The sequence below is a fragment of the Panthera onca genome, chromosome E1 (assembly GCF_046562875.1).
Source record: "Panthera onca isolate mPanOnc1 chromosome E1, mPanOnc1 haplotype 2, whole genome shotgun sequence".
NCBI classification, from domain to species: domain Eukaryota; kingdom Metazoa; phylum Chordata; class Mammalia; order Carnivora; family Felidae; genus Panthera; species Panthera onca.
In genome coordinates this window covers 57,552,103-57,565,974 of record NC_138352.1, presented here as the reverse complement: position 1 = coordinate 57,565,974, position 13,872 = coordinate 57,552,103, and the positions used below count along the sequence as shown (strand labels likewise).

Genomic DNA, 13,872 nt, shown 5'->3' with positions numbered 1-13,872 from the left:
ACGGTGGGTGGCACAGAGGAGCGATGTGGGAAGAGTGCTGGGGGAGTACCCAGACGCCACCGGAGAGGTCCTGACCTCAAATCAACGTGTGTCCTAGGCCTTGTGTGGGAGAAAAGTGTACCCAGTTGGGAGGAGGGGCCGGAAGGCATTTCTGGGTGACTGTGTTGACTGGAGGGAGAGACTAAATCACCAAGTGCCCTGGCACCCCTTCTTCAAATCGCCTCCACACCTAGTTCCTTTGTTCCTCAGACCCATTCCTGTCCTGCCCTTTCCTCCTCACCCAGCCATGATTCCCACTTCACAGATGAGGAAACAGGCTCATAGACTAAGTGTACAGCCCAAGGCCTCAGAGTTCAATGTCTCTGGAACTCCAGTGCAGGCCTCTGGACTGCAGGTCTGGGAGGGGTGGTCTGCCACAATTCCACATTCCTCCACCTTCTCCTCCCCTCCCCTGGGAACCCACATAAGGGTGAGGGGCTTCTGTGCGTCTGAGAATTCTAGGAAGAGGCCCCTCCTCTCTCCACCAGCCCTCCCCTTCTGGCATCCCCATTACAAATAACTCATTAGATTAAAGATTGAGCTCCCAGCTCCAACACCTCCGGAGGTTCCCCACGAGGCCTGAAGGTCAAAATCCCCAGTATTCACTGCAGAGCCTTCCAGCCGCAGGCACCGCCCCCTCCCCTCCATACGTCCACTCTGCCCTGACTTCGTGAACCTGCCCTGCACTTTCAGCTTGGGCCAGGCCCACCCACTGCCTGGGATGCCCCTGTCCCGGTGAAACTTCACTTTTCCTGCAGTGAAACCTGATAGACTCTCCCCCGCAGACCTACGGCTTTCCACGCGCTCCTGTGTGATCCCAAAGCATTTTGCTGGTGCCTCCCTAGCGCCCTGTTTGGCTCTCGCCTGTGAGCTCCTCTAAGAACTGACCGGTGCACGTGATGAATGAATGACTCTGTCCCTCCCGCTGGCGGGACACCTTTCCTGAGGTCTCGCCTCCGTCGCTCCGGCTGCAGCGCCCGCAGCGGAGGAGGTCGAGCGTGCGCTGGGCGACAGCCGGGGCAGGTGAGCCCCGGGGCGCCGCCACCCGGCCCGCCACCCCGGCCCTCCCCGGCTGCTGGCGCCTCTTCGCCCCGGTTACCGCTAGTGGCTGCTGTCGCTCAGTGGAGCCCAAGGAGACCGCGGCCAGAGCGTCCACCGCGCAAGATGGTGGCTCCCGAGTCTCCGTGAGTGTGTGCGGCGGGCACGGTGGCCGGGCCGGGCGGGGCGCCCCCTCCAGGAGCTTCGCGGCAGGGGGCGGGAGACGGGTGGGGGCCCTGCGGGCGGGGCAGCGGGGGGGGGGGGGGGAGGCGGGGGGGGGGGAGGGGAACTCCCCCACCACGCGCCCCCCAGAGGAAGTTCCCCAGCCCTCCGTGTCCGGCCCAGGGCGAGCAGAGAGCCCCTACCTCGCCTGTCCTCCGCCTTGAGCGTGGACCTTCCTAGGGGCTCCCGAAGGGAAGGGGCCCAGAGGGGACTAGGGAGGAGGCTGGGGACTGCCATCCTGGGGCCAGGTGAGCACCGTGTTTGAGGCTGACCTGTCAGGGTGGAATGGGGACTGCAGAACAACACATAGTCACCCCAGGGGCCCCACAAGTTGTGCCAGCTCAGGTCCAGGTGGCCAGGGCGTGGAGAGAGAGGTGTGAGGGACCTGGGTCTGACAGGTGCACACCCCTGGTCAGCTTTGGTCACATAGTCACATTTGATTTACACTCCACCCCATCCAGCCTGGTTCCTTCAGGTTGAGGTAGGGAGGGGAATGCCAATGCTTTGGCTGGGTTGCTCTGGAGCAGCACTGTCCAGTAGAACTTTCTGGGATGAAGTAAATGTTCTCTGTCTGGGCCATTTAATACGATAGCCAGTAGCCACGTGTGGCTATTGAGAACTTGAAATGTGGCTAGTGAGAGTGAGGAATTGAATTCTAAAATGTTTATCTAATTCTGATGAACAGCCACATGTGACTATTGCTACCATATCTGACAGAGCAGTTTCGGAATCCATCTTCCCATGCTTCCTCCCTACCAATCTTTTGTTCCTTTATCAAAAACATCCCAGGTCCCCTAGTAACTTTATCCCTCTGCAGAATGGGACAGGATAGCCAGTTTCTAGGTATATGGAAGGGACTTGACAAACTTTGGAAGGGTACCACCTTGGACTTGTACCTCTTCCCCATTCTAAGATCCCTTGGGTGGTAGGCTGGATAGGGTCACACAGAATCATGGGATCTTAGGAGGAAGAGAGGTCAAAGGCAGCTGTTTTAGCCACCCAAGAGGTACCCAAGGCTTCACTCCATTGTTCTCTCTGCCCGAAAGCTGGTGCTTCCTTACTCATTCACTCCCGAAATTTTGTGGAGCACCTGCTGGGTGCCAGGCAGTGCTCCCTTCTCTGGGGTCCAGATGTGAACAAGTTGGTTATGTTTCCTGCCCTCAGGAAGCCTGCTTTCTTGAGAGAGAGGGAGACAGAGGGTGGGGGTGGGGGGAGGATGCCAAGCAACAGAAATGCAGAGAAAATGAGCAGATTTGTAAACTGTGGGGAGTACAATAGAGGAAACAAACAGGAAACAGCAACAGAAAAGAAGGGGACCTCCTGGAAAGGGAGAGAGAAGTCTCCTGGGAAGAGGCGACAACTAAACTAAGACCAGAGAGGAAGTGAAACAGGCAAAGTATTGAGAAGGGAGGATAGAAACATTCTGGAAGAAGGTACAGCATGCGCAAAAGCCCTGGGGATGGGAACCTGGCACTCTGGAGGAACTGAGGGATGTAGCTGGAAGGGAAGAGAGGCACAAGTGGCCACAAGAGAGGTCAGCAATGCCTGGACATTTGGCAGACCTCGAAAGGGATCCTGGCATTGGCCTCAGAGAGCAAGAGGTCATAGAGGGGTTTTAGGCAGTATGTTTTAAAAAGCCCCCTCCAGCTGCTATAGGTCCAGGTGGCTCAGAGAGGGTTAAGAGTGGGTGGAAACCCAGAGTGCCGTCAGGAAGTGACTGCTGTAGTCCAGGCAGGAGATGCAGGTACCCTGGATGAGGCTGGTGGCAGCGGAGAGAAGAGACAAGTGAGAAGCTGATTGTGGAGGTGGAAGTGACAGCACCTGTGGATAGACTGGGTCCAGGATGTGGAAGAGAGCAGGGGCTGGAGGGGCAGGTTTCTGGCCACAGCACCCGGGTAGGAGAGCAGGTATTTCCTGAGCTGGGCTGACTGGGAGAGGAGCATATTTGTAGGGACAGATCGACAATTCCATCTAGACGAGCCAGGAACGTGGTTTGATGGAGAGGTATGGCGCCCAGAGGAATGGCTCAGGCTAGGCTTGTTTATTTCAGGGTGACTGGCAAGGGTGGTTCTGAACTTTTTGGATGGTTTTAGGTTAGGAAGAGGAGGAGGAAGTGTCATCAGAAGTGGAGGAGTGCCGATGGGGGAAAGGAAACCCAGGGGACATAGAGTCTTGGGAGCCAAGAGAAAAGCATGTTTCAAGGAGGGTAGGGTGAGCAGTCTAGGGGGAGAGAACTGATGAATTTCACCACACGTAGCAACAGAGAGCACCTTCCCTTGCACTGAACAGGCTACCCCTGGGATTCTGCTCATCTGCCCTTGTACTTACCCATTAAATGCTAGGTTCCATTGCAGGGTGCTGGGTATATCTGGAGGACAAGACAGTCACCGCTTTCTTGGAGCCCAGAATCATCTAACCCATAGCCTCAGACACATGAGGTTCTTTCATAGGGCCCAAGTAAATCCTTTTAGTCTTTTAAACAACAAACTTGTGCTGAAAGGCATCTGGATGCCCAGCCGTGCATGCCCAGGGACTTAGGAATCCCAAACTGAACAAATGTGATCTTAGCCTTCTGGGAACCAAGTGCAGAGATACACAGAGAGTCCCTGAGTTTACCATATTGTATCACCAAGACCCATGCGCAGAGAATTATGGGAAGCTACAGGATAGGCACCAGCCCCGGCTGGGGGCAGGGGAGGGCAGGGTGGCAGAGGGGATGCAGAACTGCTCTCCAGGAATGAATGGAGATTAGCCAGGGAATGGGGAGGGATAGGAAACTCCAGGCACAGAGGATGGAGGCAGGAGCAAAGTAACAGCTGGGTGTGTGGGGGGAATGGTAAGCCTTTGGAGCTGCTGGCCGAGCAGACGGGAGCGGAGGGAGGCTGGGGAGGGCCCCGCTGGCTCATGGTGAGGTGTGTAGACTCAGGCAACCATTTAGGACGCCACTGAAGAGGTGGAAGCGAGAGAGGGATCTGTGTCTGAGCTCGCCCTCTGGCTGCTGGGCAAGGGACGAATCTGGGGGCATGCCTGCAGAGGTGGAGGCAGATGACACCAGAGTCTCAGCATGGCCTTTGGGGTCAGGAGGACTTAGATTCTTTTTGTTTGTTTGTTTGCTTTTAGAGTTACTTTATTATTTTTTTTAATTTAATTTTTTATTTTTTAAAATGTACATCCAAATTAGCATCTAGTGCAACAGTGATTTCAGGAGTAGACTCCTTAGTGCCCCTGACCCATTTAGCCCATCCCCCCTCCCACCACCCCTCCAGTAACCCTCAGTTTGTTCTCCATATTTATGAGTCTCTTCTGTTTTGTCCCCCTCCCTGTTTTTATAAGGAGGGCTTAGATTCTAACTCTGCCTCAGCCTTACTCTAACTTACTGCTCGTGGAACTCTGGGCAAATCACCTGAAGTCCCCAGCCTCGGTTTCCTCCTCTTCAAAATGAGGATGATACCACCCTCAGAGTACTTGAAAGAGGAATCTTGGCTTTCTCATGGAGTCACTGTAAAGTCCTTAGCACAAGGCCCGATGAAGTTCACATCTGACAAATGGTAGTTACTGCTGTTGTTATTAGTAGGCATGGAGAGGTGGGGACAGGGTCGAAGGACAGTTAGGAAGTTGGCTGGTTTTGGCCGCTGGCTGGACGTGGCCTTCTGGTCCTGAACGGCTCACCTGTCATCGTGCCTGGGGCGGTGGAAGCATGAGCGAGGTACAGGCAAGCAGCTAGCTCCTTTGGTCTGGGGTCTGGCCCCCACTTCTGGGCTTCCCTTCCCAGAACCCCACTATCAGGGAGTGTGTGTAAGTGTGAGTGCGCCCATGTGCACGTTCAGGGAAGGGAGGTCCAGTGAAAACAAAGGACATTCCTTGGTGCTGTGACTCCGGGAGCTCAGCTTTGTGCTAACTTCATTCTGATGAAATAAGCGATGGTGGACCAGAGAGACTGGCCATCCTCTTGAGTGAGGAGTCAAGGTCTGAGTTTGAGTCCTGGCTCAGTCACGAATTATTCATGGGCCCTGAGAACCGCTGTCACCTGGACTCAGTGCCCTCACCTATAAAATGTGGTTGCATAGATGATGCCAATCTTTTCAGAGCTGAGTTCTGACATGTTCCAGCAGTCAAAGTTAGTGCCTTGTCCTGGATGGAGGGAGACACTCAGAGTGGGCTGGGGACCCCCAAACCTCCCCCACTTTGGATAACATTCTATGGCCCTTTGCATGACCCCACCCATTCCCAATAGCCCTTCCCCACTAGGTGCAGTCCACCCGTCAGCTGGGGAGTGCTCTGTGGGCAGCATGAACCCACCGCGGACCCCCTAACGCCTCTCCCTTGTCTCTTTCATCTCCAGTCTCCCACCGGCAGAGCGGGAATAACCGTTCCCAGCTAAGTTAGATGGATGGTCCCCATTAGCCTGGCGCGCTGCTCCCCTCCTCCCCCCACAATTTCCATTGTCAAGGGAGGTGCTGCCGTGTGTGGGGGGAGCCTGGGGGACCAGAGCATTTGGGTGGGGTCGGGGGTGCCCTGCCCCTTGAGCAGGAATGGTACCCCCGGGGAAGAAACCAGCCGGAGAGGCCTCCAACTCCAACAAAAAATGCAAGCGTTACTTTAATGAGCACTGGAAAGAGGAGTTCCCCTGGCTGGACTTCGACTACGAGCGGAAGCTGATGTTTTGTCTCGAGTGCCGCCAGGCCCTGGTGCGGAACAAGCACGGCAAAGCCGAGAACGCCTTCACCGTGGGCACCGACAACTTCCAGCGCCACGCCCTGCTGCGCCACGTGACCTCGGGGGCCCACCGCCAGGCTCTGGCTGTCAACCGGGGCCAGCCCACTTTTGAGGGCCAAGCTGAGGGAGGAGGGGCCTACCCAGACCTGGTCACCACCCCCACCTCCACGGGCGTCAAGGTGGAGGTGGACCCGGCCAAAGTGGCGGTGCTGACCACGGTGTACTGCATGGCCAAGGAGGACGTGCCCGATGACCGCTGCTCTGCCCTGCTTGAGCTGCAGAGGTTCAACCTGTGCCAGGCGCTGCTGGGCACGGAGCATGGCGATTACTACAGCCCCAGGAGGGTGAGGGACATGCAGGTGGGTGGCAGCCAGAGGTGTGGGGGAGGGCTCGAGGAGGGAGGACATGGAGCTGTCTGGGCACAGCGCCAGCATGCCAGGCCCCCGGGCAACAGCCAGAACGCTTCATTCATACCTTCACCCAGCAGAACCTTTCACTGAGGCGTATCATGTGCCAGGCCCTGGGCCAGCTGCTGGGGGCACAGCTTGGAAGAGGCCAGACCAGGCCCTGTCCTCAGGGGCACAGAGGTTTTCCCTCACTATCTAGGCCAGAGGTTGCAAGCCTGGAGCCTCGATCGGCCCACAGATACATTTTGTTGATTTTCACAGTGCTTTTGGAAAACCTAAGTTAATTTCCAAGTTAAAAAAAAAAAAAGAAAAAGTGAGAGATTACACATAAAAATGTGGATTTGTGACTTCTGAAAAGCTAGGTCCCTATGCTCTCAGGGCATGAAGAGCAGACCCGGGGCTTCTCCATTCCCTTTGGTGTATCCCTGGCCCACTTCAAGCCCAGTACCGCCCATGTGGCCCCAGGGGGCATGCAAGCTGCAGCTCTGTCCTAGGTACCAGTTGTGTGAGTCCTAGGGGCTGGGGTGAGGGTGGGAGAGTTCGATCTCATCCTACAGAGTGATCGATGACAGACAGACAAACGGAGCACACAGTTGGGGTTCTATGTAACTGGGAGGGAACATCTCTATCAGTTAATCCCTGAGCAGCAGAGTAGAGGGAGACTCCCAGGAATAAGGCGGACTAGGGCAATGCCATAAAAGCACACATAAAATGCTATGGAATCTTTATGGTTCCTAAAGCATTTTTACACTTACAAGCACAGCAACATTTGTAATTGCCGACAACCCTTTTTTTTAAATTATTCATTTTTGAGGGAGAGAGAGAGCATGAGCAGGGGAGGGGCGGAGAGAGTGGGAGACACAGAATCTGGAGTAGGCTCCAGGCTCTGAGCTATCAGCACAGAACCTGATGCGGGGTTCGAACTGGCAAACCAGGAGATCATGGCCTGAGCCAAAGTCGGACGCCTAACTGACTGAGCCACCCAGGTGCCCCAATTGATAGCAACCTTTTAAGAGCTTAGAGGCAGGCAGTGGCCTGATTTCAGAACTGAGGAAACTGAGGCTCAGAGAGGTGAAATAACTTGCCCAAGATCACACAGCCAGTAAGATGCAAAGCTAGGATTGGTCTGTCTGCCCCCAAGGTCTGTGCCCTTTCTTTCCCCAGTACTGCTGCCTCCCCCTTGCAGGAGGAGCCTAACTCTGTCCCTTCCTTTCTCTCCCTGGCTGTCCCAGGTGGCCATTGCCAGTGTCTTGCACACAGAGGCCTGCCAGCGCCTGAAGGCATCCCCATATGTGGGGCTGGTGTTGGACGAGACCAGGGACTGGCCCGAGTCCCACAGTCTGGCCTTGTTTGCCACTTCAGTGTCCCCCTGTGATGGCCAGCCTGCTACCACCTTCCTGGGCAGTGTGGAGCTACAGGAGGGTGAGGCCACCGCTGGCCAACTCCTGGACATCCTGCAGGCCTTCGGCGTGTCTGCACCCAAGCTGGCCTGGCTCAGCTCGAGCCTCCCCAGTGACCGCCTTGGGCGTGTGGGCCCACAACTCCGGGCCGCCTGCCCGCTGCTCACCGAACTACACTGCCTCCCTGGCCGGACAGATCCCGAGCCCCCTGCCTACCTAAGCGAATATGAAAGTGTGCTGGATGCCCTATTCCGCCTCCACGGTGGCCCCAGTTCTCACATGGTCCCTGAGCTGCGGGCAGCACTGGACCTTGCAGCTATTGACTTGGCAGGACCGCGGCCAGTGCCCTGGGCCTCCTTGCTGCCTATCGTGGAAGCAGTGGCTGAGGCTTGGCCTTGCCTGGTGCCCACACTGGAGGCCTCTGCTCCAGCCTCCCCTACAGCCAGGGCACTGGCCCTCGCCCTGCGCCAGTTCACCTTCGTGGCCTTCACCCACCTGCTGCTGGACACTCTGCCATCCATGCAGAAGCTCACCCTTGTCCTGCAGCCTGAAGAGCCGGACTTGGCCTTGTTGCAACCCCTGGTGATGGCAGCCGCAGCCTCCCTCCAAGCCCTGCGCAGCTCGGGTGGGGCGCGCCTCCAGGGCTTCCTGCAGGAGCTGGCGTCCTCCAGCTCTGACTTGGGCGGTGGGCGCTGCACCTACCGCGGCGTGGAGCTGGTCGGCTACTCCGAGGCTGCGGTGCGGGGCTTGCAGCGGCTGCGGGGGGCCTTCCTAGACTCCATGCGGCGGGGGCTGCGGGACTCCTACCCCGGGCCCTCGCTGGACGCCGTGGCCGCCTTCGCGGCGATCTTCGACTCGCGCGGCTACCCGCAGGCACCCGAGGAGCTGGGCGCGCACGGCGAGGGGGCACTGCGGGTGCTGCTGCGCGCCTTCGCCCCCGCCGTGGTGCGCCAGAGGGCGCTGGGCGACTTCGCGCTCTTCAAGCGCGTGGTGTGCAGCCTCGGGCGGCTGGGCCCGCGGGCCTTGTGCGCCAAGCTGGCCTGCGCACGCTCCGAGCTGCACGAGCTCTTCCCGGACTTCGCCGCCCTTGCCGCCCTGGCCTTGGCGCTGCCCGCGGGCGCCAGCCTCCTGGACAAGGTGGGCCGCAGCCGGGAGCTGCGGTGGTGGGGGCAGAGCGGGGCAGGGGAAGGCCGGGGCGGCCCGGCGGTGAAGATCGCCGTGGATGGGCCTCCGCTGCACGAGTTTGACTTTGCACTCGCCGTGGAGTTCTTGGAGAGTGGGTGGGCGGAGGGGCTCCTGGGGTCACAGCTCACGTGAGGGCGGCCCCCTTCCCTCCGCCCAGACAGCCTGGGGCCCTGAGCACTCTAGGGGCCAAGACAGACTCTAGGTGACCGTGCTGCACCCAAGCTGACCCCCTAACTGTGGCCTTCCAACCACCTGCCCCGTGCTTCCTCCGCTCCACGCTGAGTACTAACCCAGCCCCGTGGGCTGTGGAGGAAGGGCTGTGTGGAGGGGGTCCTGGGCAAGCCCATGGAGATGCTGGGTTTGGGGACACCCTCAGTATCACTCCTGCCCTTGCCAGAGTTTGGGGAGGAGTAGCTCACCATTTTCCCTCTGGACCCAGCCCAGGTTTGGGCCATAGAAAAGCTGAGGAGTCTTGGTTGGAGGGAGAAAGGAAGACTGGGTCTGAGGGATTGAGGGAAAGAGGAATGGGTCCTTGGCTGTTAGCTCCCCGCCTGGCAGCATCTCTTCTCTTCAGATAGGACTAGACGGCAGATGACTTCCTTGGTGTCGACACAGCACAGCACCCTCTCTGTGCACAAGCTACCAGTTCAAGGGAGGTGGGGGTGGTGCCCTACCTCCCCCACCCACCGGTAGGCTGCCTGTATGTGGCTGTGTATATAGATATACACATCTACAAATGTAAAATAAATCTATCCTATCTTGCATATCGTTAACACACAAAAAATCGAAAAGGACTTCTTCCGGCTTTGCAATGACAGAGTCCAGAAAAGTTTCAACGGACTGCATTTATTTCTAATGTTTTTCTTCCTCAAAGTCTGGTTGCTCCCCAAAGTTCTGAGCCTTCCCCCGCCCTTGCCTCAGACCTTTAAGACCAAAGACTGTAAAACCACAGGGCTGGAAGGGCCAACTCTGAGGACCAGCCTCGGGCCACACCCAGGAGCTGGAGGGCTTTTTGCCTCCCGGGAGAAGGAGTTGGGGCCTCACCAGAGCTGGGGGGGGGGGGGGGCGGGAGGGAGGGGGAGGAGGACACATCCCTTCAGATTCCAGTGGGTTTCCCATCCCCTCTGTCAGCCTTGCTGTGACTGTGTGGGCATTAGTGAGAGGGGTTTGGGTTTAACTTGCAATAAACTGGAAACCCAGTGCATCTCGCAGTCTCCATGGTGCTGTGTGTGTGTCAGGACTCCTCTGGCCTGGGATTCATTGGGGTACTTCTGCTACCTCTATAGGGGATGGGAGGGGCATCCTCCTGGACTGGGAACCACAAACTGTGGGCTTCTGCTCCCCTGGTTGTGGAGAGGAGAGGCACAGAAATGGGCGGTAATTGCCCTGGGGTTAGCCAGTGCTACTTTGTGAAGAGGGAGACAGGAGTTTCTGCCCCAGCTCCACACCGGAGAAGCCCATCAGCCTCTTTTTCTGGCTGTGGAGGTAGATGTGAGCCCCATGGCTCCCCATTTCAGACCCTGCCCTTCTTCCTCCTGCAGCAGGCCCGGCCTCCAGCGCCCCCAGCCCCCTGCTGGCCTCCCTGCCCCTGCCTGCCAGGCCTCTGCAGCCCCCGCTGGACTTCAAGCACTTGCTCGCCTTCCACTTCAATGGCGCCACCCCGCTCAGTCTCACCCCCAACTTCAGCACGGTACGGGCTCGGCTGGCGGGTGGGGGCATGCGGCCAAGCTTGGGGTGGGCAGGGAAGGTGGGCTCAGAGGGGCTGGCTCTCAGAAGCTGGGTATAAGTAGAAACAACATCCCCAAGAGTGACTAGGTGCCCCCCAAACGGGGACCCCCGGCCCAGCTTTTCCTTAGGCCAGGGAATGAGGATGGTTCCAGTAACACCTGCTGGGCCTGTCGTCTGTAGGTTTTACTTGAATTTTTGTATAGGGACATCTATGGGTGATCTGTGTACGTCTGTGTGCATTTGGGGTATGCCCTTCTATTTTAGTTTATGTGTCTGTGGGTCTTTGTGTGTTCCTTGTGGTTGTGAATGTGTGTGTGTGTGTTTGTAAACATCTCTTTGTGCCTGGGTCCTTGTATGTAATTAACATGTATGCCTGTGTATCTGAGAGATATTTTTGTGTCTTTGTGTCAACTCTGTATGTGTTTGATATGTGTGACCTCTGAGTGTGTGTGTGTTTGTGTGGTTTGGGTAATTGTGTGTCTATGCAAGTGTGCCATTCGTATGCATGTGAGTGTGTATCTTTCTGCATGGCTCTGTGATTTGTAACTGCCTGTAGGCTTATGTGCTATGTGTGTGTATACCAGTCTGTGTATTTCCATGTGTGCATGTGTGTGAATGAAAGTGTAGGGAGCATGAATTTTACTTCACTCCATGAGTGATAAGGAGTAACTCCCTGCTTTCTTTAATTCTGGAAAATCAAATGTAATCATCAAGGAGCCCACCCTACCTGACAAGATGGCGGGAAATTCAGTCTCAGTCACCCTTTGGAGCCCCTTTCCAACCTCCAAGGTCACACAGAGATCTGAAGGAGCCTGAGTCCTTTGGGGAGGGTCCCCTGTTCTTCAGTCCTCTCTGTCACTTGCTGACACACTCACTGTTCATGCACACAGTCCCTTGGGAGTGGGTAAAGCTTCTGTCGCCCTTCTCGCTGGGGGCCCTGCTGGCCATTCTCCTGTCCTCTGCCTGCCCCCAGCCCTCGGTGCTGTTAGGTGAGGGTTAGAACCTCTTTCTGTTCCCAGGAAAGTTTCTGAAGGCATGCTTTTTTCTCAAAGCCTCTGTTCTCTTCTCTTAGGAAGGTTGAGAAAGTTCCTCTTGATAAGCAAGCTGAGACCACTTCTGCTGTTGGTCCAACAAGCCAGGCCCTGAGAAAAGGGAACAGGAAGGCTTGGTTTGATAGAAGAGAAAAAAAAATAGTTAAAATAAGGAAAAGGGAAAAAGAAACCGCATAAATTAATGTTCCAAAGAAATGATCCTGCTGCTCGGGGAAACTTCTGGCCTCCATGTGCTGCCGCCTGTCCTTTCCCGGCCCCCCACCTGCCCCAGCCCTGCTCTCACTCCCCTTCTCAGGCCCTGTGACAGTGGCAGAGCTGATGAGATCAGCCTTCTCTGTCCCAGCCCATGGGCCCAGCGCAAAGCTGGGTTGTGGGACAGGATTTCCAACAGAAGACCCTTTGTCCCTTCCCTGCTTCTCCCTGCCTCTAACTCTGTCCCAATAGTTGTGATTCTTGTGAATGAGGAAAACAACAACAACAACAAACCAGAGACCAGAGGGGCTGCAAGAGATGCCAAGGTGATCACCAGGACATGGTTCTGTTTCTCCCGATCATGGAGGCCACCCTGGCCATCCCACTGCCTCCAAGCAGAAACCCGGGGAAGAGATTGTTTGTGTGTCTCCTATCCACAAGGATGGGAAAGTTCTTCCTACGGCCTGATTCCTGCCCTCCCCAATAGTCTCTAGTTTTTGGCATTTTGCACTGCCCCCTCCCCCCACCAATCCGACCCCAGAGTTATTGTGCCCTCCCACCCCCTTCACAGATGGACCCAATCCAGAAAGCTGTCATCAGCCACACGTTTGGGGTCCCCTCCCCTCTGAAGAAGAAGCTCTTCATTTCCTGTAACATCTGTCACCTGAGGTTCAACTCAGCGGTGAGAGGGAGTAGTGGAAACAGATTGGGGAGGAGGCTGGGCAGGGAGGGGGCTGGACAGTGGCTTCCGGGGTCTTTCCTGGAGGAATAAGGCCGGCAAAGGGACTGGGGTCCATATTTTCTGTCCCTGGGTGCAGAAAAGGCACTCCTGGTCCTTTACCCATCCCACCCTCTCCTCTCCCCAAATTCCTCTGCCTCTTCCCTCCCTCTCTAGTGGTCCTGGGACTCCATTTCCCTCCCGCTTCTCTCCTGTGTCCTGGATCCTTCTGCAAGAGAGAAGACTGACCTTTCCTGCTCTGGGTCCCAAGGGACACCATCAGCTCCTAGTCTGGAGCTGAGTTCTTAAAGCATCTGACAGTTAACGTGTTGAACGTTTTCATGCCCATCATCTTAATTAGTTCTCATGACACCTTGTTAAATGGATAGAGGCCCTGTTATCATCCCCACTTTTCAGATGAGGAAAATGAGCCTCAGAGACGTTAAGTGACTTGTCCGAGGTCACACAGCTGGTGAGTAGCAGAGCTGAGATTTGAGCCCAGGCCTGGCTGACCCCAAGGCCCACATACTTTCCACCACAGCCTCCCCTAGATAGTAGAGAAGCCTCATTCTGGCCTCCCAGGGAAGATTTACCTTCTATCTGGACAACTGTGGGGCTTGGAGAGATCTGCTCTGGTGAAAGGGTCTAGGGAGGGGCCATGGGGGCCTGTCTTTCCTATACTCGGGAGCAACAAGCAGGGACCCCTAGGTGAAGGGGGGAGGACACGAACAGGCCAGATTCAGGGGTTTCCTCCAGGCTTTCAGGTTATATGAACCTTATAAATTGATGGACAGAAAGACCTCGCTCTGAGGGAAGGACCATGTCTTCTCCATGCTGGGCTCCTGGCACAGAGCCTGGCAAAGAACGAATGCTCAACAACTATTTGCTGAAAAACTGAACAAAGAGATGAATGTTCTGGGGTGCACATACCCGAAGCATGAGGACTGCTCTATTTTTTCCATTTGTGCATTTATGAACCTGGTAACTAATATCGTTGAGCACGTGCCGTATGTACTAGGCCCCTGTCATTCATGTTCTCTTTTTAATTCTCACAACCCTTCAAGGTCAGTATTGTCATCACAAAGTTTACAAGTCAGCAAAATGAGGCTCAGAGAAGTGAGGCGATTTGCCCAGGGATGCACAGCTCATCAAGTGGCTGAGACAGAATTTGAAGT

General features: G+C 56.1%; 1 protein-coding gene across 5 annotated transcripts in view; it reads left to right on the top strand.

The window, feature by feature from the left end:
- LOC132687632 (uncharacterized protein C17orf113) overlaps positions 1 to 13,872 on the top strand; it is a 49,969-nt gene that overhangs the window by 31,078 nt on the left and 5,019 nt on the right. For 4 of the 5 annotated variants that reach the window (XM_060646072.3, XM_060646071.3, XM_060646070.3 and 1 more), the window contains 2 exons: positions 10,549 to 10,697; positions 12,551 to 12,661. In XM_060646072.3, the coding sequence (XP_060502055.1) occupies positions 10,549 to 10,697; positions 12,551 to 12,661 (260 nt within the window). Of the gene's footprint in view, positions 1 to 824; positions 1,224 to 5,641; positions 6,375 to 7,654; positions 10,212 to 10,548; positions 10,698 to 12,550; positions 12,662 to 13,872 lie in introns of those variants that run through there. The other variant, XM_081791305.1, reaches the window with a different exon arrangement.